General features: G+C 37.6%; 1 protein-coding gene across 8 annotated transcripts in view; it reads left to right on the top strand.

Moving 5' to 3' along the window:
- RIMKLB (ribosomal modification protein rimK like family member B) overlaps window positions 1-26220 on the top strand; it is a 132503-nt gene that overhangs the window by 82450 nt on the left and 23833 nt on the right. For 4 of the 8 annotated variants that reach the window (XM_037068517.1, XM_037068518.1, XM_037068520.1 and 1 more), the window contains exon 2: window positions 13638-13868. In XM_037068517.1, coding sequence (XP_036924412.1) covers window positions 13694-13868 — 175 coding nt within the window. In that variant the 5' untranslated portion in view covers window positions 13638-13693. The other 4 variants (XM_037068514.1, XM_037068516.1, XM_037068519.1 and 1 more) reach the window with 4 other exon arrangements.

Raw genomic sequence — 26220 nt, 5'->3', positions numbered from 1 at the left:
GATAATCTTTTGTTTATTGCTTTCTGTCTTGGTTTTTCCTATTTAGTTGTTTGGCAACATGGCTGTTGATGTTTTTATCTTTTTCTGTCTCCCTTTTTTTTCTCTCTTGTCTTCTCTTACCCCCACCAGGTGCTGGAGTCTGCTTGTCAGGGAGGGGGGCAGTCTGTGATTCTGAGAACAGAGAGCCAAGAAGGGGAACAGCAAATTCAGTCACATTACCATCCTCCACTCAGTCGGGAGCCACTTTTTCTTCCTGCCTTCCCCCCTGCAGGGGGTCAGGAGCTGCATATCTGTCTAACCTGTAGACTTTTGACTATCAGATAAAATTCCACTTATCTTAGTTTCTGTGGGGGTAGCTTTTAAAAATTTTCTCATGTTTTCTTAGAGTCCCGATTGATAGCATCTAGAGGTATAGGGGAGAGTGAAATCAAGACTATCCTTTTTTTCCTTTTCCCTTCTCATTCAGTTCCTTTTTCCTCTCCAGAGGGAAATTACCAGCAACATCTTACAGTAAATCCTCTTATCCCTTCTCAGCAGTATTGTGAAGAAACACACTAAAGTGGACATTCTTTTTTCCTCTGACCAATGAACACCAACCAAGCTTCAGGCATTAGTTTGTTGGGGCACAGGATGAACCAAATCGTTTAAAGTATCTCCCAGTTCTTCCTTTGCCCAATTTGTATCCACCTGGGATTTGCTACTGGGGTAAGTCACTAGACTGGTTTTTCAAAACTTCTCCCTCCTTGTGAGCTGAAAGACTGAGCACCATGAACCCTGGAAGGGATTGGGGAAAGGGACCCACCAGAGTGAGTTGTTCTACACTTTGGGAAGTAGCTTTTATTATCTTGCCTCGGGGAGCAGGCATTAGAGGCCTAAACTGAGTGAAAATGGGTGGAGGAAGAACTTCTATACCCACGAACAACATGTGAAGAGTGAGAGAAAACCAAACATAAAGTAAGGAGGGTGAGTTTTATTGAATGTTGCTTGCTGACAACTGTTTTGGGGGGATACTTGAGTGATAGGTTATGTAGAGAACTTATGGCAGGTTAGTTTAAAAAGTATTCTCTGCAAGTGGTATTAAGTTATAGGCATATGGGAAAATGGCCTTTAGAAGTTGTGATACTTATTTTAAAATTTGAGGTAGTAGACTGATAGGAACAATGAAAAAAGTATTATTTTTAAGTGTGAGCTTTACTGGCATGTGCAGTTGCTTTAGCAGAGGTTGAATAGGGGAGATTAGGTACAGCTGATGGGGAAATAGTCTTTCATTACTTGGGAATTGTCCTGCTTGTCATATTAAGGATTGTTGAGAAATAATATACTACCTCCAAAAATATCTGTACATAATGTATTTTAGATTTATGTGCCATATATATCTGTGTTCATGTTAAGTTTGCAAAAAAAAAAAAGGATTGGCTTTGGCTTCATAGTAACTAATGCCATGGTGTTATTTTCAGTGTTTTCTTTTCCATTTATTTTTTCCTTTTAAAATTGGCTTGGAGGACAAAAGCCACAGAACTCTCCAGCTCTACTCCCTTAGATTCTGGGTCTGTATGAAGCCCATCTGCTTATATCTTTTTTTCCTGTTACTGAAACTGGTCCCCTCCCTCCCCAACTTTAATTGTTAACAAAGCCAATTAATTCAGGATCAGTTGTGTGATGATAATGGAAAGTAGCATTAGGAATGGATTGTTTTGTTTTGAGAAATACCAACTTTTGGCAGCTGTGTTTAGATAGTATGGGGTACACATTTGCCTGGTATTTGATATTGAAAATACCTACGGTTTTTTAATACCCTTTTATGATTCAGTATAGCATACTCCTTTAAAATAACTCCTAACCTTTGACTTTTGTCTGTCATATGAGGTTTTGTGTTGTCTACTGGGGATAACAGCAGAGAATAAAACAGGGATCCTGTCTTTATGGAGTTTACAGTTGAACTTCATCTCTGTACTTCCATCTGTCATTCAGTTCCCCCGCAATGTCTGGAGGAGTCTACTGCATGCCCGTATAAAATGTGTACCAATTTGTGAATTGATGAATTAGCAAAACAGATTTGTATAAACATGGATATGTCCCATTTTACTACCTTTCTTTTGAAAATTGCAACTATTACCAAGTTGTGACAAAAAAAATTCAAATCTACCCTTCACTTAAATGGTTTAATCTGTTCAGTTCCTTATGTATGCCATTTTTCTCCCTCTTTCCCCTTCCCATACTAGCTCTTGACTTCATGTTCTTAGTAATAAGCTCTCCAGAATAGAATATGAATTTGTTTTATAAGATGAGACCAGTTCTCTGTCACTGTTGTGCTGTTCCATGCCTGATAGCATTTTAAACTTTTATACAATACATCTTGAAAATTCATGCAGGTTTGCCCAAATAGTGATTTTTGGAATTTCCTGATGCTTTTTCAAAGTAATGTCCAAATGTTCAAAGAAAAATTGCCCCATCGTCTAATATATGAAATGTAATGTACTTGGAGCTATACTGTGCATTGTATCTCAGGGACAATTTTCAAATCTTGTGCTGTGTTCCAGAGATACTTTGATACAACATTTCTTTGTTCAGTGAAATCACTAGAAAGTTTATTTGCATTCCAGAGAGAACTTTTTAAAAAAAATTTAATAGGTTTTATATACCACAGACTATTTTGGAAATTTCAGTAACTAAGCTACAGGTAATTTAAGTAACATTTTTCTCACCCTTTACTTGAAAATGTGTAAAAATTTGCTTGTTAATTTGCTCATCATGACATTTTTATTCCCTTTTCCAATTTTCCTTTTATTATGGTAAAATACACATGATAAAATTTACTATCCTAATCATTTTTAAGCACACTGGTTAGTGGTTAAGTACATCTATATTGTGTAACCATCACCAAACCCATCTCTGGGACTCTTTCATCTTGCGAAACTGAAACTATACTCCAGAAATATTAACTTCCCATCACCTCAACACCCCTGGCCCCTGGCCACCACCATTCTACTTTTTGTGTTTGACCTTGACTACTTTAGATATCAGAGCACAATGTCTTCAGGGTTCATCATGTTGTAGTATGTATCAGAATTTAATTTCTTTTTTTAAAGATTTTATTTATTTTTATAAAGAGGAAGAGGGAGGAAGAAAGGGAGAGAAACATCGATGTGTGACTGCCTCTCATGTGCCCCCTACTGGGGACCTGGCCCACAACCCAGGCATGTGCCCTGTCTGAGAATTAAACTGGCGACCCTTTGGTTTGCAGGCCAGCGCTCCATCCACTGAGCCACACCAGAATTTAATTTCTTTTTAAGGCATAGTATGCGTATACTGCATTTTGCCGGTTTATTTATCTGATGATGGACACTTGGGTTGATTCCCACTTTCAGCTGTTGTGAATAATGCTGCCGTGAATGTGTGTGTACACATACCTCTTTGAGACTCTGTCTTCAATTCTTTTAGGTATATATCTGAAAGTGGACTTGCTGGGTCATATGGTAATTCCATTTTTAATTTTTTGAGAACCATACTGCTTTCTGTAGCCAGCTGTACCATATTACTACATTCTCACCGACAGTTTTCATGGCCTCCAGTTTCTCCACATTCCTTCTCAACACTTACTTTATATTTTTTTGTAGTAGTCATCCTACTATTGTGAAGTAGTTTCATGGTTTTGATTTGCATTTTCCTCATTTTTAGTGATGTTGAGCATCTTGTTTTACTCAAGATGTTTTAACATCAAATCATTTTTTGCTCTTTGGGAGCTGGGACTATGTCTTTTGTTTACCATGGTATTTTTAGGTAGAGTGCATTGTAGGCAATCACATTAATTGAATGTATTATTTATTGAATGCTTAGTTTTCTATGCTTACAACTACTTTTTGACTTTGATCATTTTGTTTTTTGGTGGGGGAAGTATACAGGGATGTTGTGAAAGAAAATATAAAAGTAAAATGATCAAATGTAAAATGATTTTGTTAGTGTAAAAAGAAAAGTCCCACTTACAGATACTACCATTGCTTGCTGACATACACAGACCTTGATGTCAAGGGAATAATTTTAACTTTTGAGCAAGGTATGATAGAGTATGCTTTTGAAGGTAAGGTTCAGTGACTTATAATAAAGAATCACTGACATAATAAATATCACTGACATAATCAGGATAGCAGTTAATTTCTTTCTTATGTAAAAGAGGAAGTAGGCAGTCGAGGCCATGACACTGCACAGTTGTTGGGCATTCAGGTTCTAACAAGTGGTTGTGCTTTTCCTAGGCTTGACTCCTGTCCTCATAGTTTATATAGTTGTTAGAGCTGTAGCCATAATATCTACATTCCAGGTCTGGTTGTTTTTTTGTTTTTAAATTGGTTGTTTTCCTCTTTTGGTTGTGTGAGAAGGTGAAATCTATCTACCTACACCTCCATGTTATTTATAATAAGTATCATCTCAGCTAAAGGATGTGACTGTGTAGGAAGTACCTAGTTTCAGAGGGACATTAACTATTATTAGTGGGTAATGTGATAAGTGGACTCACACTATTGGGTGTTTCTGAGATTCTACTGAGCTTTTTATATTATCATTTTTTTATATTCTGTACCTGATATTTACAAAAGTAAGCCCTGGCCAGTGTTGGTTGGAGCATTGTCCTGTAGACCAAAAGATTATGCGTTCAGTTCCTAGTCATGGTGCACATATCCAGATTGTGGGTTCAATCTCTGGTTGGGGCACATATGAGAAAGCAACCAGTCAGTGTTTCTCTTTCAAGTTGATGTTTTTCTTTCTCTCCCCCTTCCTCTGTCTCTAGAGGGAGTGAGATATCCCAAATTGTGTATTATTTTGTTTTGGGTAGATTGAAAAGAATTGGAGAATTCATTGAGAGTAAAATCCTTGGTTAAAACCTGAGTCGTCACAAAGTTGTAATAAAATTGTGCCTTTTCATGCCACAAAATTGTGCCTTTTCACACACACAAACACAGAGAAGGAGAGGGAAATTAATTTTAAGGGATTGGTAATTGGCTCCTGTGATTGTGGTGGTGGCAAAATCACAACCTGTGAGGCTGGCCAGTGGGCTGGAAACCCAGGAGTTCTGTCTTATAGTCTTAATGCAGAGCTTCTCTGGAAATCTGTTTTACTCTTCAGTCCTTCAATTGATTGGATAAGGCCTATCCACATTATAGAGGGTAATCTCCTTTACCTAAAGTCAATTGATGATATGCTCGTACCAGCCTGTTTCAATTGCTATTGCCTTGTTGTATAGTTTGATATTAGGTATCATGATTCCTCCAGCTTCGTTCTTCTTTCTCAGGATTGATTTTGCTGTGCAGGACCATTTGTGGTTCCATATAAATTTTTGAAATATTTGTTCTAGTTCTGTGAAATACATTCTTGGAATCCTGATGGGAATTGCATTGAATCTGTAGATTGCTTTGGGTAGTATGGATACTATAATGTTGTTACTTCTTCCTATCCATGGAAACACAGGATGTGCTTCCATTTATTTGTATCTTCTTCAATTTCTTCAGTGTCTTGTAATTTTCTGTATACAGGTCTTTTACATCCTTGGTTAGGTTTATTTCTAGATATTTTATTCTTTTTGAAGCAATTGTGAATGGGATTGTTTTCCTTATTTCCCTTTGTGTTAGCTTGTTATTAGCATATAAAAACACATCTGATTTCTGGATAATAAACTCACATCTTTATAGTCAATTAATATTCAGCAGAGGAAGCAAGCACATACAATGGGCTAAAGATAGTTTATTCAATAAATGGTGTTGGGAATATTGGACAGATATGTGCAGAAAAATGAAACTAGCCCACCTTCCTACACCACACACAAGAATAAATTCAAAATGGATCAAAGACTTAAATTTTGGACCTGAGACTTCCGCCAAGATGGAGGCGTAGGTGGGAACACTGTGCCTTCTCCCACAACCAAGTTTGAATACAACAAAGGTTTAGTAAACAAAGGCGCAGCCAAAGAATAGAAAAATTGAAGTATACGGAAGTCCAACAACAATGAACCACTCAACCCGGACCGGTAAGAGGGGCGGAGCCAGCAGTGGAGCAGGGTTGGGCAGGAAAGATCGCTGAACCCAGGTACACAGGCAGCCAGGGTAGCAGCACGGACCCAGTGACGGTGAGGGGCAGGCTGACCAGTCACACATTGGTGCGCAGACAAACCAGCAGAGGAGTGAGCAGTGAGACGGACCGTGCAGGCCCCAGTGGACTAACCCAGTGAGTGCGCAAGATGGCGGGCTGACCGTGATCGAACATTCGCACGTAGTGAAAAGGACCTGCAGCCCCAGTGGCGGGAGGCCGCTGAGGGGACCGCCATTGCTTCCCTTTGACCCCGCCCCCACATACAGCGTCACAACACAGCGACTGAATTGCCCCACCCTGGTGAACACCTAGGACGCCGCTCCTCATATGTAACAGGCACAAACAGTCCAAAACATGGCTCAAGAAGAACTCAAAGCCCCAGAGCTGATAACTCTAAGCTAAAAAGAAATAGCGAACCTCTCAGATGCACAGTTCAAAATACTGGTGATCAGGATGCTCACAGAACTGGTTGATTATAGTCACAAATTAGAGGAACATATGAAGGCTAAACTAATTGAAATGAAAAGAAATGCACAGGAAACCAATAGTGATGGAAAGGAAACTGGGACTCAAATCAAGGGGGTGGACCAGAAGGAAGAACAAAACATCCAACCAGAAAAGAATGAAGAAACAATTCAAAAAAATGAGGAGAGGCTTAGGAACCTCCAGGACATCTTTAAATGCTCTAACATCCGAACTATAGGGGTACCAGAAGGGGAAAAGAAACAGCCACGAGTGGAAAACTTATTTGAACAAATAATAAAGGAGAACTTCCCCAGTCTGGCAAAGGAAATAGACTTCCAGGAAATCCAGGAAGCTCAGAGAATCTCAAAGAAGTTGGACCCAAGAAGGAACACACCAAGGCACACCATATTTACATTACCCAAGATTAAAATGAAGGAGAGAATCCTAGAAGCAGCAAGAGATAAGGGGACAGTCACCTACAAAGGAGTTCCCATCAGATTGTCAACTGATTTCTCAAAAGAGACCTTACAGGCAAGAAGGGGCTGGAAAGAAGTATTCCAAGTCATGAAATCCAAAGACCTACATTCAAGATTGCTCTATCCAGCAAAACTTTCATTTAGAATGGAAGGGCAGATAAAGTGCTTCTCAGATAAGGTCAAGTTCAAGGAGTTCATCATCACCAAGCCCTTATTATATGAAATGTTAAAGGGACTTATCTAAGAAAAAGAAGATGAAATATATGAACAGTGAAAGGACAGCAAACTCACAGTTATTAACAACCACACCTAAAACAAAAGCAAACCAAGAGGACAGCTAGATCAGGAGTGGAACCATAGAAATGAAGAACACATGGAGGGTTAGAAACAGGGGGGTGGAAGGAGGAGAAGGGGGGAGAAGGTACAGAAAATAGCGTAGACAGTAGGTAGAAAATAGAGGGGAGGGCAAGAATTGTAGGGGAAATATATAAAGAAGTTGAGACAGGTGGTCATAAACTAAAGGGGGGAATGGTGGGGGAGGGGTGTGCAGGGTGGAGGGGAATGAAGGGGGGGAATAGAACAACTGTAATGGTATAATCAATAAAATATATTAAAAATTTAAAAAATTTTATGTTAGACCTGAAGCCATAAAAATCCTAGAAGAAAATATAAGCAGCAAAATCTTGGATATTGCTCACAGAATTTTTTTATCAGATATATCTCCCCAGGCAAGGCAAACAAAAGAGAAAATAAATGCGACTGCATCAAACTAAAAAGCTTTTGCACAGCAAAGGAAAATGTCAACAAAATAAAAAGACAAGCCACAGAATAGGAGAACATATATGCCAGTACATCTAATAAGGGGTTAGTATCCAAAATTCATAAAATACTTATAAAACTCAGCACCAAAAAACCAAAAGCCCAATTAAAAATGGGCAAAGGACCTGAATAGACTCTTTTCCAAAGAGGACATACAGATGGTCAATAGATATATGAAAAGATGCTCAATGCCACTAATCATCAAAGAAATGCAAATTTAGAATACCGTGACATAACATGTCTCACCTGTTAGCATGGCTATCATCAGTAGATCAACAGACAACAAGTGCTGGCAAGGATGTGGAGAAAGGGGAACTCTTGTACCGTTGGAGGGAATGTAGACTGGTGTACCACTGTGGAAAGCAGTATGGGGTTACCTCAGAAAACTAAAAGTGGATCTGCCTTTTGATCTAGGGATCCCACTTCTGGGAATATATCCAGAAGAACCCAAAACACTAATTCAAAAGAATGTAAGAACCCCTATGTTCATTGCAGCATTATTTACAATTGCCAAGATATGGAAGCAGCCCAAGTCTCCATCAGTAGATGAGTGGATAAAACAACTATGGGACATTTACATAATGGAATTCTACTCAGCAGTAAAAAAGAAGAAAATTTTACCTTTTGTGACAGTATGGCTGGACCTGAAGAACATTATGCTAAGTGAAATAAGCCAGTGAGAGAAAGACAAATACCATCTGATTTCACTCATGTGCCATCTAATGAACAAACTCAACTAACAAGCAAAACAGACAGTCATAGATGGAGAGCAGATGACAATTAGTGGGGAAGTGGTTAGGGGGTGAAGGGATGGAGTGAAAAAGAAAAAGGACTCATGGATATGGACAATAGTTTGATTGCTGTGGGGAGGGGGACATAAGAGGACTAAATAGTAGTGGAAAAAATACAATAAAGTTTAAATTTAACGACGACAAAGTCGTTATAGTTGATTATAGATGCTAGTCACATTTACAGTATAAAATACCTCTACAGCAACGTGTAGACGAGCGTTTGACCAAAGAGTTGGGCACCATTGCGTGATTGGAGAGAGAGATTTAGTAGGTCCATGATATATTCAGGATTTAATGGTAATAGTTGAAACCTGGCTGAGTATGACATTTCTAGAGAAAGGAGAGAAGAGTTTAAGAATGAAGCCTGAATGTTATACATAGAAGGAGAATTATTAGGAAAAAAGAGTCTCAGAAAAGGAGACTATGAAAGAGTGCCTATAACTCAAGATACACGTTTGTTATTTTTATCTACAAACCTGATCCAATTTCACATCCAAGACAAAATGATGTCATTGAAAGCACATCTGGAGAAATTGCCAAATTGGAGTAAATTTTAGTTTCTGTATTAGTATTCATTTTTTTCTCCTAATTTTATTCTGTGTTAGTCTTTTGATTCTGGGTTCATGTGCTGTGTCTTATCTAGAATAAAGAATTTTCCTGGTAGTAAGAGGTGCCTTACTACCAGTGTCTTCATGGTAGGATATGATTTTGCTTTTTTCCTACCAAGATAATTACCATTTGGGGAGGGGCCTCACAAGAAAAATGAATGAATTGCTTTATTTATGGTTCCCATTTAATTAGCTTTGCCTAGGCTGTTTGAAGATAACAATGATTTTTTATTCATTTTTTAAATTTTATTTTTAAAAAGATTTTATTTATTTTTAGAAGGGAAGGGAAGGAGAGAGAGAGAGGGAGAGGTACATCAACTGGTTGCTTCTCTCATGCCCTCAACCAGGTACTTGGCCTGCAACCCAGGCATGTGCCCTGACCAGCGGTTGAACTGGTGACCTTTGGTTCACGGGCCAATACCCAATCCCTGAGCCACATAGCCAGGGTGACAGTGATTTTTTAAAAATGGTGTGCCTATCCAGAAGTTTTCATGGGAAAACTATTTCTAATGTAAAAGCAAATTCTTCCTGAATTTCTTTTTATTTCAAAACTACTTTTATCAGTTAATCAGTAGCATTTATTTGATATCTGATATTTACATGTATGTTTTTCTTGATACTCTGGGGGAAAATTAAAGACATAGAGGGTAGAAATTAGTTGATCTGCATTAATATTCTAAGAGGAGAGAGATTTTTGCATACATATAGACAGCATTTGCAATTGCTGTATTTATTTTACATGGTTGAGAGTAAACTGTTATCTCACAGAAACTTTATTGGGTAACCAAACCAACCTTTTTAAATGTCAAAGGGGAAAGAACACTATTTTATGGACTTTTTTCCTGTATTTTAAAAATGAATATAAAATTTGAACTTTAAGCCCTGGCTGGTGTAGCTCAGTGGATTGAGCACGGGCCTGCGAAACCACACGATCGCAGTTCAGTTCCCAGTTGGGGCACATGCCTGGGTTGCAGGCCAGTTCCCACGTTCCCGGCAGGGGATGAATGAGAGACAACCATACATTGATATTTCTCTCTCTTTCTCCTTCCCTATCCTCTAAGATAAATAAATAAAATCTTTAAAAAAATTTGAACTTTAAGACTTGGGACTATCTTTTTTTGTGTGTGTAGTTTTGGACTCCACGACTGTGTCAATTTACTGTTTATGCTTTTGATTTCTTACTTTTTTTTTTTTGTTGATATTAATGGGTGGGAAAAATGGAAAAACATGTTTTTAAATAATAGAGGAGGAGGCCATCAGAGGGCGGTATCAGCTTGCTGGTCCCTTTCTGGCCCACAGGAAGGCATTGGTAGCTAGGCCACAAGGGTTGGGGTGGGGATGGTGATGGGGGTGATGTGCCTTTGTGGGTGGAGAGTCTTCACCTGACCATTTCTTGGGTATGGTTAGATGTGAATCGCAGTGGAGCAGCCTTAAAAAATCAAGGAGCCTCTGCTGCAGCTGCTGTGGGCACCGAGAATGGCTAGCCACTCATCCTGGGGAAATAGGAGTGGGCCATTGGGCAGAGGGGAGGTTGTGCCTTTTTATTCCCTGGCCATAAGCTGATCTCTGGAGATCAGCTAAAATTATAGTGGAGAAGATGTCTGGGCAGGTGTCACTTGAAGATGCTAGCAGCAATGGCACCTTAATTACAAGCCGAAGGTTGCTAAGAAGTAGATGTGCCCTTTACAAACTGGAGGTGTCATCTGCTGGGGTTACAGGAATGATGAGTAGGCATGATGGCATGCCTTTATGAATATTTACATGAGAAGCAAGGTATAACAGGAATCTTTTGAAGCTGATAAAGAAAATGTATTCCATATGACCAAAGATACCTCAGTTCCAAGTGAGGTGATGATTCTGCCATTGCCTGTCTTTGAGAAACCACAGCCATTGAAACTGATGTTGGACCTCTTCAACACAGCCTCTGCCTCTTTTATAGTCATCTTTTGTAGGGCAAGAGCATTCTTTCAGTTCCACATTCGGGTGCAGACATCCCTTCTAAAAGGATGTGGTCCAGTTGTGGCAAATGATATCTTTAGTTTTGCTTCAGCTCTCCCAGAGAGGGAACATTATGTTCTTTGGTAGAACCCCAGGATTAAGAGAATTTGAGCCCATTAGAAAGAAAATAAAAGGAGTTGGGGAGCCTAATCTGAACCTGCAGTTGTTTGTTGCATGCCGGTATAGAAACGCTTAAAATTTATGATGCCATGAAGCCAGACAAGATGGGATGTTCTTGTGCTTCTTCATCTGTATGGAGTTGCTGCAGAACTGTGTGAGATTGCAGTCCTGGATTGCTTTTTGTTATCTGACTATAGAATCTCTGAAAACACCATGTTGCAGCCTAGGCATTTTTTGAGAGATGACGTGTCGGTATTGGAAGAATATTCCTGCTTTCCAGTTGCTCGTGGTTGTAATATCTCGTTCTGATTTCTCTTGGGGCCACGACTGCTGTGTAGTTTTACACAATGAAATTCAATCATATTGGTGAACAGACAGTGTTCAAGAACTAAATGTCAGGGGAGGCACAGAGATGGCTTTGGAGTTTTGGAGGTCAAGGACAAGGTGTTTCAAAAATTACCCAATATAAACACGTGAGGGCATTTTTACAGTTAGCCTCTCAAGTGAAACTGGATCTCTATACTAGGTACTCTGGTTTGACTCTTCTTTCGTGGAGCCTTTCTTTGTGAGTCAGATCCTTCCTAGTGACCTGGGAGGCTCTATAAGGCCACATCCTATCTTCTAATGTGTAAGTTAAGTTATTATCATATCTTACCTATGGTTTGAGTGTGTTCTTGATTATAGCTGTGGAACAATGGCACAGAGAGCCAGGAGGCTTTGGGCATGAGGCATCCCCTTTGCAGGTTACATGAGTCTTAGTCTGATGTTTCACTATGGCTGAGAGCTCAACCCTTCCTTGCTTCTTCACAGCTCTGAGCCCCTCTCTGCATATATACCATGTTGTTTTATTTCTTCCCTGCTTTCCATTGAGTGGTATCTTTGAGGTCATGGGGCAGACATGGCAGGCCAAGGTTTGTGTGTGTGTGTAGTGCATCTGTCCTATGTTGTGCATCTGTGGAGCAGGCCCTTCTGGCTGAAATCCTGGAGAGCACATGAAGCACCAGTTCTAGCTGCTGGCATGCTGGAAGCCATCTATCTCTATGGTCATTGCTTTCTCTTGTCCTTGCCCTTATTCTTTCCTTCTCTGTTAGGTTTGCCATGTCATCTGGAATAATAGTAGAAATTTTATTTTTGAAAAAAGTTTTCTTGTGTTGAAATCACCTGTTACATTTTTTAGTAAAACTTACAACTTTTTATTTCTCAAGAAAATGATTTTCAACTGTTGTCTTGCTCATGATGTAAACTCAGAGAAGCAAAACTGTTTATAGAAGAATGTACTTTTTCCCATGCTAGTAAACAAGCTGTGTTTATTTTTAAAAATTNTGCTTTCCATTGAGTGGTATCTTTGAGGTCATGGGGCAGACATGGCAGGCCAAGGTTTGTGTGTGTGTGTAGTGCATCTGTCCTATGTTGTGCATCTGTGGAGCAGGCCCTTCTGGCTGAAATCCTGGAGAGCACATGAAGCACCAGTTCTAGCTGCTGGCATGCTGGAAGCCATCTATCTGTATGGTCATTGCTTTCTCTTGTCCTTGCCCTTATTCTTTCCTTCTCTGTTAGGTTTGCCATGTCATCTGGAATAATAGTAGAAATTTTATTTTTGGAAAAAGTTTTCTTGTGTTGAAATCACCTGTTACATTTTTTAGTAAAACTTACAACTTTTTATTTCTCAAGAAAATGATTTTCAACTGTTGCCTTGCTCATGATGTAAACTCAGAGAAGCAAAACTGTTTATAGAAGAATGTACTTTTTCCCATGTTAGTAAACAAGCTGTGTTTATTTTTAAAAATTCTATTTAAAGAAAATAAAAACAGTAAGCATGCTGTTCTGATTGGAATAAACAAAGTTTTGTGAATGGACAGGAGTTTGTAGTTACGGGAGAGCTTTGGGAATATGTTATTCATGATTGCAGTCTCTGTTTTGTATCAAGATGGGGTTTGCATTTTGCCAGAGGGGATAAATCAGTAGGTAATCAGATTAAAGCATATCCTAGACAATATATAATATAGGGACTAGCATTGAAAGCATGTGATAAATGACCTGCTGTAATTATAAAACTATAGTAGCGCCAGCTTCCCCAGTGAAAAGTGGAGACATCGTATTTCAGGGCAGGTTGTCAGTTTCCATATTTCTAATGGCATAAAAATTTTAAATTTGAACAAAAGGGGAAAAGTCATAATATTATCCTGTTACCCTATTTGTATAGTTAGTATGTAATCATGGCATTTATTTGTGTGAAAACCAGAAATTAAGTAGATTTCTTGATGTGTATTTTCTCTTCCATCCAGAAAAAGTATACATTCAGGAGGGAATAATCAGGAAAAGGAAGAATAAGAAGATCAAGATGTGTAGCTCTGTGGCTGCCAAATTGTGGTTTTTGACAGATCGTCGAATCAGGGAAGACTATCCCCAAAAAGAGATCTTACGAGCTTTAAAGGCCAAGTGTTGTGAGGAGGAACTGGACTTTAGGGCTGTGGTGATGGATGAAGTGGTGCTGACAATTGAGCAAGGAAACTTGGGTAAGTCTGTACGAAGTAATTTTTTTGTTTTTTCTTAGTATATGGTGACTCGGCATGTTTCAGGAATAATTAGGACAAAGGCATCAATAATAGCCTTAGCATAGTAAGTATTAGCTAATCTTAAAATCTAGTATATTTTCTGAAAGAAATGAAAGCATTGTTATTTATTAAACTCCTTATTATTTAGGAAATAATTGGGAGGGGAATTAAAGATAACCTACTAGTTGTCTTCTATTATTACAATCTTATAGTTTTAAAGTACTTTGTTATTTAAAGGGGGTAGTCCTTGTAATAAATGAATCAAAATTCATGTGTGATGCTTTTTTTTAGATCGTATTTATTTATTTTTTGAGAGAGGGGAGGGGAGGGAGAAAAAGAGGGAGAGAAACATCAATTGGTTGCTTCTCATACAACATGACCCACAACCCAGACATGTGCCCTGGTGGGGAGTTGTACTAGTGACCTAGTTGACAGGCCCATGCTCAATCCACTGAGCCACACCAGCCAGGGCTATTTATTTGTTTTAGAGAGAAGGGATGGAAGGGAGAAAGAGAGTGAGATAAACATCTATTGGTTGCCTCTGGTACATACCCCAGGTGGGGACTAAACCTGAAACCCAGGCATGTGCCCTGACGAAGAATTGAATCAGCAACCATTCAGGTATTAGCTCTTTAAGTATTTGGTGGATTTAACCAGTGAAGCTGTTAGGTCTTCTGGACTTAATTCATTGGGCTAATTCTGGCTCTTTGGCATTTTTTCCTTGTTGCATCAGTAGATAAGCCTATTCCTGAATAACAGTTATTTTATATAATGAAAACATTTTAATTTATTCTGGACATTTTTTCTTTTCTTTTTTAAAGATTTTATTTACTTATCTTTAGAGGCAAAGGGAAGGAGAGAGGGAGAGAAATATCAATGTATGGTTACTCTCGTGGATCCTCCTCCAGGAAGTGGCCTGCAACCCAGGCATATGCCCTGACTGGGAATCGAACCACGATCCTCTGGTTCACAGGCCCATGTTCAATCCACTGAGCTACACCAGCCAGGGCTGGACATTTTTTCTTAAATATTCCCCTGGACGTTTGCTCTTAGTTAACAATTTGAGAGAGCTACTAGATATAAAGCATAGCACTAGATACCTTAGGTTTATGTATTTTTTTCTTTTACAAAATACTAATGGCTTTATATATGTTTAATTATATAAATGACACAAAAATACCAGATGTAAAGATTAAATCAAATACCGTCTATTTTGCCATTCATATATTGATCACACATATACATATAGATTTATAACATATATACTGTTCTTTAAATGTTTTTCACGTGTCAAGTGAATGTCGTCTGTATGCCAAGATTATTGTACCTAGGCACTGAGAGATGTAGAGTTTAGCAAGATATAATAGTCCATTGGTTGTTGTCTATTTTAAGCTGAATGGAAGACCTAGACATTATGCAAAAGTCAAAGAAATAGTTACACACAAGCGTTATAAAAGGACAGTACAGTGTGATATGAGAGAGTACACCAATAAATCTCATTAGATTGGAGGTCAGAGAAAGCCTCATTAAGGAAGTGACACTAAAACCTGAAGGATGAGTAGCTGTTATTTCAAGGATAGAGTGAGAGGAGCAGTATATACATTGCCTTTAAGTAGGATTCCTTTGCCATAAATTCCTAGAGGAGGAATTACTGTTCATTGCTAAACTGTTCTAGAAAGGTAGTAGTAATGTAGTGCCCTTTTCAAATAGTCTCTCCAGTGTGATTGTTTTTGTTTTAGACAGTTTAGGGATAGGGTTAGGGTTAATTAGAAAAGGAATGGACAGGTTGAGTAGCTTTCTGCCTAATCTTTTGGGAATTTGGGACTCATTCCCAACCCATCTGGACAGTGGGTATATAGTTGGGTATTTCCTTAAGTTAGAAAATAAACTGTTCAACATTAAAAGAAAAACATTTAGTATCTTCAGTCATCAGGAAGAAATATCTTTTCTCCTAGGAATTTATGTCTTTCTCCCCATTAAAGTAGTAGGTAGCTTTGATTATATTTAATCTAAATGCTAAATCCATCGATATTTTCATTATTCTTCAGTGAGGTACTTGAATGAAATTTTAGCTTCTCTACCAGCACCAAGTGATTATACCTGTGTTATCAGAGAGATTGCCTATCCCTTTCCAGAGTAGTTCAGGAAAGTGAAGAAATTGGATTAGTTGTGCCTCTAATACTTTAAAGTCATTCACATTAAAGGTCATATTGCTTTTGGAAGTGGCTACAGTTTTATACCTGATGTTGAGTAATATAAATTAGAACATAGCTGTATGAATAAAAGTTACTATGATCAATTCTAGACAGTTGAAGTGAGGTAAACTAGACAACATGACATTCTTGCAGATACAGTTTGGGGAAAAGTAGGTTTACAGTTCATATGGAACATAATACAATAATTAATAATAATACAAAAAACACACTGTTTTCTCGTACTCACAACAGTAAACCTACCATACTTTTGCCCCACCCTGTAAGTAAGCAGGTCCTTATTTATAAATTGCATGTCAAAATAATTCCCTTGGTTATGGTGTGTGGTGAGATAGTGGTGGTTACAAGTATCCCTGGCCTCTCTGCCCCCTGCATGCTATTACCAAAATTGTCCCACAAAACATTATTAAATTGTAAAGACTAAATGCCCTGTAGATAATGTTGCTTGTTCATTTCTTGGCCTGTGGTACATTCTTCCTTACCCCCCTAGTTTCTTTGCTAACATTACATGGATTTCCATTTGAGAAATTCCGTCTTCCATATTGTGCAGTCATGTGTATTGGTGTGTACTTGAAATGCCTCTACATTTGTGGAGTCTCCCTCTAGCCCCTTTTTCATAGAGGGAACACTTAAGAAATGTCTTTGAATGTCTGTGTTTTAGATTGTATTGGGCCCCAATCAATCCATATATACAAAGCTATAGTATATAGTTGTATGCCATTATCCAAATAATCCCCGAGGCTTTCCATCTAAGAAATAAGTAAATTACCCCTGACTGACTGCTGTGGCTCTGTTGGTTGGGTGTCATCCTGCAAAGTGAAAGGATGTGGGTTGATTCTTGGTCAGGGCACATGCCTTGGTTGTAGGTTCGGTCCCTGGTTGGGGTGCTGTGAAAGGCAACCTATTGATGTTACCCTCTCTTTCTTCCTCCATTCCTTTGTCTCTAAAAATAAAGTTTAAAAAAGAAATAGGTAAATTAAACAGTTGTTATTAAAATAAAAAATTTGCAAAGGAAAATATACAAAGCAAAGCAACTAGGCTGAAAATTGGTAAAAGTAAGGGGTGGGTCTCTTGAGCATGATGTGCTGCCCCATTATGGTCAAGCTAGGCCAAAGCTGGAAGTCTGTCCTGAATTTGAGTAGTTTGACTTAAGGGTAGAAGGAGAAAGTTTGGAATTTAATGATTTTGGTGTGATGACTTGATGAGACTGCAGGTGGCTTTTTGCTTCCTGAACTTCTGGAATTGCTCTGTTTTGTGTGTGTGTGTTTTCCTGAGCCTGGTTTTATATCATAAACCCTGAACTAATACAGAGATACAGTTTTTTGGCAAAGAGAGGGCAGAAATCAATTAGGATCCTTTTCTTATTCTAGAACAGAGATGTCTAATAACCCATGTACACAGTGATGAAACTGGTAATTAAGTAATTACCTTTATTCACTTGGAACCATGATCTTGTTGAGAGTAAAGCTTGGGGGAATCTGGTATGTGTTGCCACAGAAAACTTCAAAAGAGGATGAGGGATAAGGAAGCAGGGGGCTAGAATGACCTCCTGAAGGCATTGGGGAACTTAAAGCAAACAAACAGATGAGGAGCTCAGACCTCTAAAATTTTTTTTCAAGGGAAGTAATTAATTCCAGAGTTTGTGTGTATTTGGTACTATAGGTCCAACCTAACCATCAGAGTATATTCCTGCTGAAAGGAGTCTTCAGCTGTTACAATGCTTAGGAAATTAGCAAAGCTAAGGATCTGGAGGGAAGTCATGTGACATAATGAAAAGAATTTGGGATTTAGAACTAGTTTGCTCTAGCTGTCCTGGCTGATCTCTTTTTTGTTTGTTTAATCTCTGTATTAAACCACACCTTTTGCAGTTGGTCAGACTAATTGTCTTGTTTTATTTAATTATGACTAGATGAAATCTTTTGGTAAGTTCTCTGATAATAGGGAATAATTTTTTTCATTTTTATTTTATTGATTATGCTATTACAGTTTTCCCAATTTTTTCTCCCCTTTATCCCCTCCCCCCCAGCATTCTCCCTACCCCTCCTTAGTTCATGTCCATGGGTCATACATGTAAGTTCTTTGGCTTCTCCATTTCCGATAGTATTCTTAACCTCCCCCTGCCTATTTTGTACCTACCATTTATGCTTCTTATTCTCTGTACCTTTTCCCCTGCTCTACCTCCCTGCTGATGACTCTCCATGTGATCTCCATTTCTGATTCTGTTCCTGTTCTAGTTGTTTGCTTTGTTTGTTTTGTTTTGTTTTTTAGGTTCAGTCGTTGATAGTTGTGAGTTTGTTTTCATTTTACTGTTCATATTTTTTATCTTCTTTTTCTTAGATAAGTCTCTTTAACATTTCATATAATAAGGGCTTGGTGATGATGAACTCCTTTAATTTGACCTTATCTGGGAAGCACTTTATCTGCCCTTCCATTCTAAATGCTAGCTTTCTTGGATAGAGTAGTCTTGGAAGTAGGTCCTTGCCTTTCATGACTTTGGGTACTTCTTTTCAGCCTCTTTTTGCCTGCAAGGTCTCTTTTGAGAAATCAGCTGATAGGCTTATGGGAACTACTTTGTAGGTAATTGTCTGCTTTTCTCTTGCTGCTTTTAAGATTCTCTGATCTTTAATCTTGGGAAATGTCATTGTGATGTGCCTTGGTGTGTGCTTCCTTGGAAGCTCTATGGGACTCTGAGCTTCCTGGACTTCCTGGAAGTCTGTTTCCTTTGACAAATTGGGGGAATTGTTATTCATTATTTTCATCAAGTAAGTTTTCAATTTCTTGCTCTCCTCTTCTTCTGGCACTCCTATGATTCAGATTTTGGAACATTTAAGGTTATCCCAGAGCTTACTAAGCCTCTCTTCATTTTTTGAATTACTTTTTTGTTCTGTTCCAATTGGATATTTATTTATTCCTTCCATTGCAAATTGTTGATTTGCGACCCATTTTCCTTCCCTTGGTTTCCTGTATATTTTTTCTCTATTTCACTTTGCATAGCCTTCACTTCTTCCTGTTTTATGTCCATACTTAATCATTTCTGTGAGCATCCTGATTACCAGTGTTTTGAACTCTGCACCTGATAGGTTGGTTGTATCCTCATTGCTTAGTTCTTCTTCTGAAGTTTTGATCTGTTCTTTCGTTTGGTCCGTATTTCTTAGTCTTGGTGTACCTATTATGTTGTAAGGGTCAGAGCCTTAGGTATTTGCCAGGGCGGGGCAACCCACAGCTATGTTGTGGTGCTGCATGTGGTGGGAGGGGTCGGAGAGAACATAATGCTGTTTGCTGGGCTCCTGGCCAGCTTTCAGTCACTTTTTCCCCTACCCACAAGCAAATTGGGCTATTCTGGTGCTGATTACCGGGTAGGTGGGTTTGTGTGCCTTCTAGGACTCTGTGGTTCTCTCTAATGAATTCTCCTGTGAGACTGGGAGTTTCTCCCACCATCTCAACCCCCACAGATTTTTGTAGCCAGAGGTTTTGAGGCTTCAGTTTCCTGGGCTGGAACCCTGGCTTGTGTGGTCTGTCTCCCTAGTTGTTCTTCCTGGCTTATCTGCATGTGAATGTGGGACCCCCAATCCACCATCCACTGCTTTGCCTTGCCTCTCCACTGCAGTTGTCCATCTTTGTCCCTCTTACTGGTCTGAATGAATGTATCTCCTTAACTCCCTGGTTGTCAGACTTCCATAGATTTTGATTTTCTGGCAGTTTTGGGGTTTTTTTTTTTGCTTGTTTGTTTTTAATTTGTTGTTGTCCTTCTTTTGGTAATGAGAAAAGGAAAACATGTCTACCTATGCCTCCATCTTGGCTGGTAGTTCTTGGAATAAAAATTAAAAGGTCTACTTTATCATGTGTTCAGGATTACTTGAGATGTGTGTAATTGCCCTGGTATGGTATCTGACACATAGTAAATATTCAGTAAATAGTAATTACTTATTGGTGGCAGAAAAACATAATATTCCTTTACTGTTTATGCGTAGTACTTCTTGACAGTTGTGAAATTGATTTTCTAATACTGTTCTCTGAGCTGTACACAAGTGACAAGCCATAAAAGAACTTAGACTGATGAGTATAAATACTAAGTTGAGCTAGGAAAGCCCAGGACAATTTGTCTTACTTCTTAGAATTCAAGTTTTAAATTATATTTCTCTTACAAACACAATAGCAGTATTCAAAGCTTTTTTTTTTTTTAACAAATAACCCACTTATTTCTGGTAATAATCCAATGAGGTAGTTACTATTATTGTCTTTATTTTACAAATGAGAAAATGAAATCCTAGGTTAAATGGTTTGCTCAAAATTGTAAAGCCAGTAAGTGCTGGAGCCAAGATTTAAAATCAGGTGGTCTATGTATAAGGTAGTATACTATAAGTACTTCACTGTCTCTTGCTGTTTTTTTTCACTGTATTCTGTAGGGTACTTGATGCAGATAATCACATATGAAAGTGACAGTTTTCTAGTTTCTATGTTTTAAATTTATTTTTCTTATTTTATTACATTAAATAGCACCTCCAGTATAATGTTGAATAAAAATGATGATAGTGAACATGCTTGTCTAATACGTGATCTTAAAGAGAGCTGCAGTTTTGTTCCAGTAAATAAACCTGATACTTAATGTTTGTTCTTTTTTTATGTTGAGAAATACCCTTTACCAGGGTAAATTTCCTTCTCTTTCTTGGTTTTTTTTTTAAGACCACATACTCATCAATAATGGTCAGTTTATTTTTAGCTATTCTAGTGGGTATGAAGTGTACCTAATTGTTTTCATATCCCTACTCACTAATGAAGTTGAGTATCTGCATATATTTGTTTAGGTATCATCGCTTGTAAAGTGCCTATTCAAGTCTCTTGTCCATTTTGTTACTGAACTGAGTATTTTATTGTACTTCTGTAAATGTTTCATTTGTGACTTGCCTTTTAACTTTTTTTGTAATTAACTGTCAAATTTTTTTGACTACAGTTTACATTTAGTATTATTTTGTATTAGTTTCAGGTGTACAGTATAGTTAGACACTCGTATACTTTACAAAGTGTTTTCCTGCTATATCTAGTACCCAACTGGCACCATGCATAGTTATTACAATATTATTGACTCTATTTTCTGTGTTGTGTTTTACACTCTCATAACTGTTTCATAACTACCAATCTGTACTTCTCAGTCCCTTCACCTTTTTCAACTAGCCCCAAACCCTGTCTCTGTCTCTCTGGCAACCATTAGTCGGTTCTCTCTAGGAGTCTGTTTCTGTTTTGTTTGTTCATTTGTATTCTTTAGATTCCACATATAAGTGAAAGCATATGGCATTTGTCTTTCTCTGACTGACTTATTTGACATAGCATAACACCTCCTGTTACAAATGGTAAGATTTTATTCTTTGTTATGGTTTCGTTATGTTATATTGTAAATGTATAGCAAAGTTTTTTTATCCACTGGTCTAATGATGGGTGCTTGGGTTGCTTTTCCCTATTAACATTTTTGTTTTTTAGATTTTATTTATTTTTCTGGGCCAAAGGGAGGGGAGGGAGAAAGGGCGAGAAACATCAATGTGTGGTTGCCTCTCACATGCCCCTCACTGGGGACCTGGCCCACAACCCAGGCCTGTGTCCTGATGGGGAATTGATTTGGCAACATTTTGGTTCGCAGGCTGGCACTCAATCCACTGAGCCACACCAGTGAGGACTGCCTTTTAACATTCTTAATGGTGTCTTGATAAATAGAAGAATTCACTTTTAATGTAATTTAACATCTTAGTGTTTACAGTTGATTCTTTTTGTGCCTTGTATTAAAAAATCTTTTCTCACTCGGAGGTCATGAAGCTACCCCCTTTGCCAGCTTTAAGAGAGTATATTGTTTTGGCACTTACATGCATATTTATAATCTACCTGAAATTCATTTTTGTGTATGATCATAGGTAATGGGAAACTTGATTAAAGTTTCATTTTCTTTGCATTTGAATATTTGGTCGTCTCAACACCTTTTACTAAGGAGACTGACATTTCTTTATTGTTCTTCCGTGTTGCCTTTGCAATAAGTCAAGTTATCTGTATACACGGTAGATGGGTTTATTCTTTTCCTTGTTCTAATTGTGCCTCTTTTCACCAGTACCACACTGACTTAATTACTATAGTTTATGACATCCAGTAAAGTGTTCTCTCACATCATTAAGAATGTATAGCTAGTCGTGTTCTACAAATGCATATAATGCGTTTATGCATTTTAGAGTCAGCTTGTCATGATCCACAAAATACCATGTGAAATTTTGATTAGAATTGTGTTGAATTCATAGATCAATTTGAGAAGAAATGACACATACTGTCGAACCTTCCAATACGTGAGTTTGTGCATGGTCAGTCTTGTCTCTGTGTCTTTCTCTCTACTCCAGTCCTCCGTCCTCATCTTTAATAATTGTAATGTTTTATAATTTTACCCCCAGAAGTCTTGTACGTCTTACTAAATGCATCTTGTTCCTGTGAATTTTATATTTTTTTCTGCTGTTGTAAATGACGCAATTAAAATTCTTTTATTTCTAACTCATTGTTGCTGGTTCTGTTTTATACAGTGTATTGACAGTAACTCACTTATTCCAGTAAATTGTGATAGGTTCTTTTGGATTGCGTGCTTTCAAAAAAAAGTGTCATCAGTAAGTAATCAGAGTTTTAGATTTCTTTTCTAGTCTTTACATCTCACTTTTCTTGATTAATTGCACCAAATAGGACCTTTGGAACAATGTTGGACAAAATAGTTACAGTGGGCATCCTACTCTCATTTCTGGGCCCAGAGGAAAACTTTTAACATTAGACCATTAAGCGTATGATGAGGATTTTAAAAATATCCTTTATCATATTAAGGAAATTTCTTTATACTCCAGGTATCCTAAAGGGTTTTGTATAATCCTGAATACTTGAATTTTATCAAATAGCGTCCATGCATCTATTGAATGGCCATGTTTCTTTTTACTGTATTGCAAATGACATGATTGGTATTTACAAGTTAAAGCAATTTAAAATTTTTGGAGTAAATTAAACTTGCTTAAGATTGTTGTTGTTACATAGCTGGATTTAATTTAATATTTTGTTGAAGATTTTGATATTTATGTTTGAATGAAATTGGCTTGTACCTTTCCTTTCTTGAAATGTCATTGTCAGTTTCTGCTAAGTTATGTTGTCCTGTTTTATAACAGGCTAGGGAGTGACTTTTATTGTTGTTCCTCTCCATTTTCTGGAAAAAGTGTGTACATTGGTTTTATTTCTTCCTTAAGTGAATGGTAGAATTTACTTTTAAAAGCCATTTTTGCCTGGACATTTTTTTGTGGAAAGATTTTAATTAATGGTTAATTTTCTTTAGCGATTACTGGATTATTCAGATTATGCATTTTTTAACATTTTTTAAATCCTCGCCCAAGGATTTTTTTTTTATTGATGTTAGAGAAAGAGGAAGGGTGAGGGAGGGAAGGAGGGAGAGATTAGAGAGAAACGTCGATGGGCTGCCTCCCTGTGCGCCCTAACCAGGATCCATCCTGCAACCTTTTGGTGTGTGGGATAATGGTCTAACCAAGTCACCCAGCCAGGGCCATATTCTGTTTTTCTTGTGGCCATTTTGATAAATCGTATTTTTCTAGGAACTTTTGTACATTTTGTCTAAGTTTATTTGTTGTTTTTTTTTTCCTAAATCAGTTTTATTAGAGATCTAACAAATTTATGTTTTCTAGGAACCAACTTTTGGCTTGTCTGGTATTTTCTGTTGATGCATGCTTTCTGTTCCATTAATTTATGCTGTTTTAAAATTTGCTTTCTTCTACTTTGGGTTTTTAGATATTAATGTGATTTGATTTTCCATTGGTGTTTTGAGTTTGAGTTAAGTAGTTTTTCTTCTTCAGCATTTATAGGGACAATCTTGTTTTAGAACATAGAGCTACAGATTGAGGCCAGGGTTTAAACACCTGCTCTGCTTCTTAAAAACTGTGAGACAAGTTCAGATTTCATAATTGAGCACCTACTATGTGCCAGATGGTGCTGAGGATATAGCAGTGAACAAGATGGTCAGATTCTTAATCTCATGGTACTGACTTTCTCGTTTCTCTATTTCTTTTCCATTTACAAAAGAGGATGATGGGTGGTATTGATGATTAAGAGTTATTATGTACTTATCTGCCAGGTACTTCTTCACTAAGATTAACTAAGTTAATCCATAAAGGAACTCCATAAAGGAACTACTGTTACTATACCCATTTTACAGATGAGGAACCTGAGGCACAGAGAGGTTAAGTAACCTGCCAGAGGTTATACAGGGGTAAGTGGCAGACCTAGGATTTGAATCAAATGTGGGATTATTGTGATTCCCAGGCCAGCAAGTAACTTGTAAAGATCTGCTCATATTTTGTTTTGGCCTTTGCTACCTCCTTATCATTATCCCTTGCTATTTGAGGTCTAAGTGAAACATTTGAGGGAAAAATCTGAATCTCCTATTTTCCGAGTAGTTTTCTTCATAATGTTCTGTATTTAAGGAGTTTAATGTAGTCCTCCTCCTTTGTTATTTATAACTCCATAGCTTTTAGTTTATGTTCATTAATATTTATAATACATTTATTTAAAATTATATGGTTATATAAATGTGCTTACATTTATATACTTTTATTCATATTTACTTAGAGCAGTATTCAGAAAGTTTTGATATCATGCAGTTGTGATTGCTAAAAGTTGGGTAGAACAGAATGATACAAATATTTGTCTTTACCCTGGAGCCACTGTTAAAAAGAAGTTTATCCTTTTTCAAAGCGGACAGAGGGGCTCAGCATTTAAAAGAAGCCTTTCCTGTATTACCGAGATGCTTCGTTTCCCTTCTTCCCTGTTCTACAGTAGTCTGTTGCCAGAAGACTACAATAAATGTTTATGTTTGGGTTCATTAACAGTGACTGTATAATTACATATTTCCCTACTTACCTTCTGTATAGCTTTCCTTTACCGTTTCAGTAAAAATTGCCAAGTTAGGGGTAAAGAAAACATAATAGGTTGGCTATAGTACTTCAGCTTTTAATTTTCAAATCATATCAGGATAATAATAAGGAAAAAAGTTAATAAAAACAAGTTTTTATGCTATGTTAGCAAAATAGAAGTAAACACTTAGGCATCAAATTAAATAAACCAGATGTGTTTGATTGGCGGTTGAGGACAAAAGGGTGTTCTCAAGTCATATTGCTAGAAACTAACAGTTACCATTTGCCAGCAACCTACCCCATTCACCATTGTAAACTTAGAGCAATGGAAAGCTGCTAATAATTATTAAGGTCTTAACATGTATCAATCATTTGTTATTAAGTACTTTACATGCATATCCCCCCTTCCATACTCTTCCTCAAAACCCCTCAAAATCCCTTGGGGCTGGGATTTTGTCCCAAGTTTCAGAGTATCTTGGGGCAGAGTGTCTTGGGGTAGCACCTATCTTTCAGGTAGGTGCTCAGCAAGTATATTTAAATGTATGGGTCCCTTGAGGGTATTTTGTCTTTTTATCGATTTCATGAAGTATTTCTCTTGAGCCAGTTTCTTTTTTTAGCATTTTAGAAGAGCCATAAAGAATGTACTCAAACACACAGAGCTTGAATGTCAGTCAGCATTTGTGAAATCTAAGGAGGTGAGTTATAGCTAGAGGCATTGACATTCTCTGAATTTGATGTATCTTAACCTCTTTTTGCTAATTATTGTGATAGAGTTGGTATCTTGACCTCAGATTTATATAATTATTATAATTATAATTATATTGTGTGAAGATATAGAAAAATGCTTTAAAAATGAGCAATGATGATTGCTTTGCTCGTTTGCTTTCTATTTCTCCCTCTTTCTCCTTTCTTTTCTATTTCTTAAGAAAGTTATATTCAGTTTATCTGAACTAAAAGCGCTATTCACTCATTTGTTCTCTTTTTTAGAACACACAACAGCTGCAGTGAGGCAGTCCTTGATGATAATGAGGCACGCAGTTACAGTAGTGGTCTTCCTTTTGTTTCTTTCTGTTCCACTGATGAGAGTCTGGGAAAGGAATTTTTTTGGTTCTTCATCATTCCCAAAAGAACTTAATTTTGAAGAAATAAATTCTATCTCTGCTTCAGATTAATAACTAG

This window comes from Sturnira hondurensis, unplaced genomic scaffold (genome assembly GCF_014824575.4).
Source record: "Sturnira hondurensis isolate 20B ecotype Veracruz unplaced genomic scaffold, ASM1482457v3 Scaffold0017436, whole genome shotgun sequence".
Taxonomy (NCBI): domain Eukaryota; kingdom Metazoa; phylum Chordata; class Mammalia; order Chiroptera; family Phyllostomidae; genus Sturnira; species Sturnira hondurensis.
This window is presented reverse-complemented; position numbering and strand designations above follow the sequence as displayed.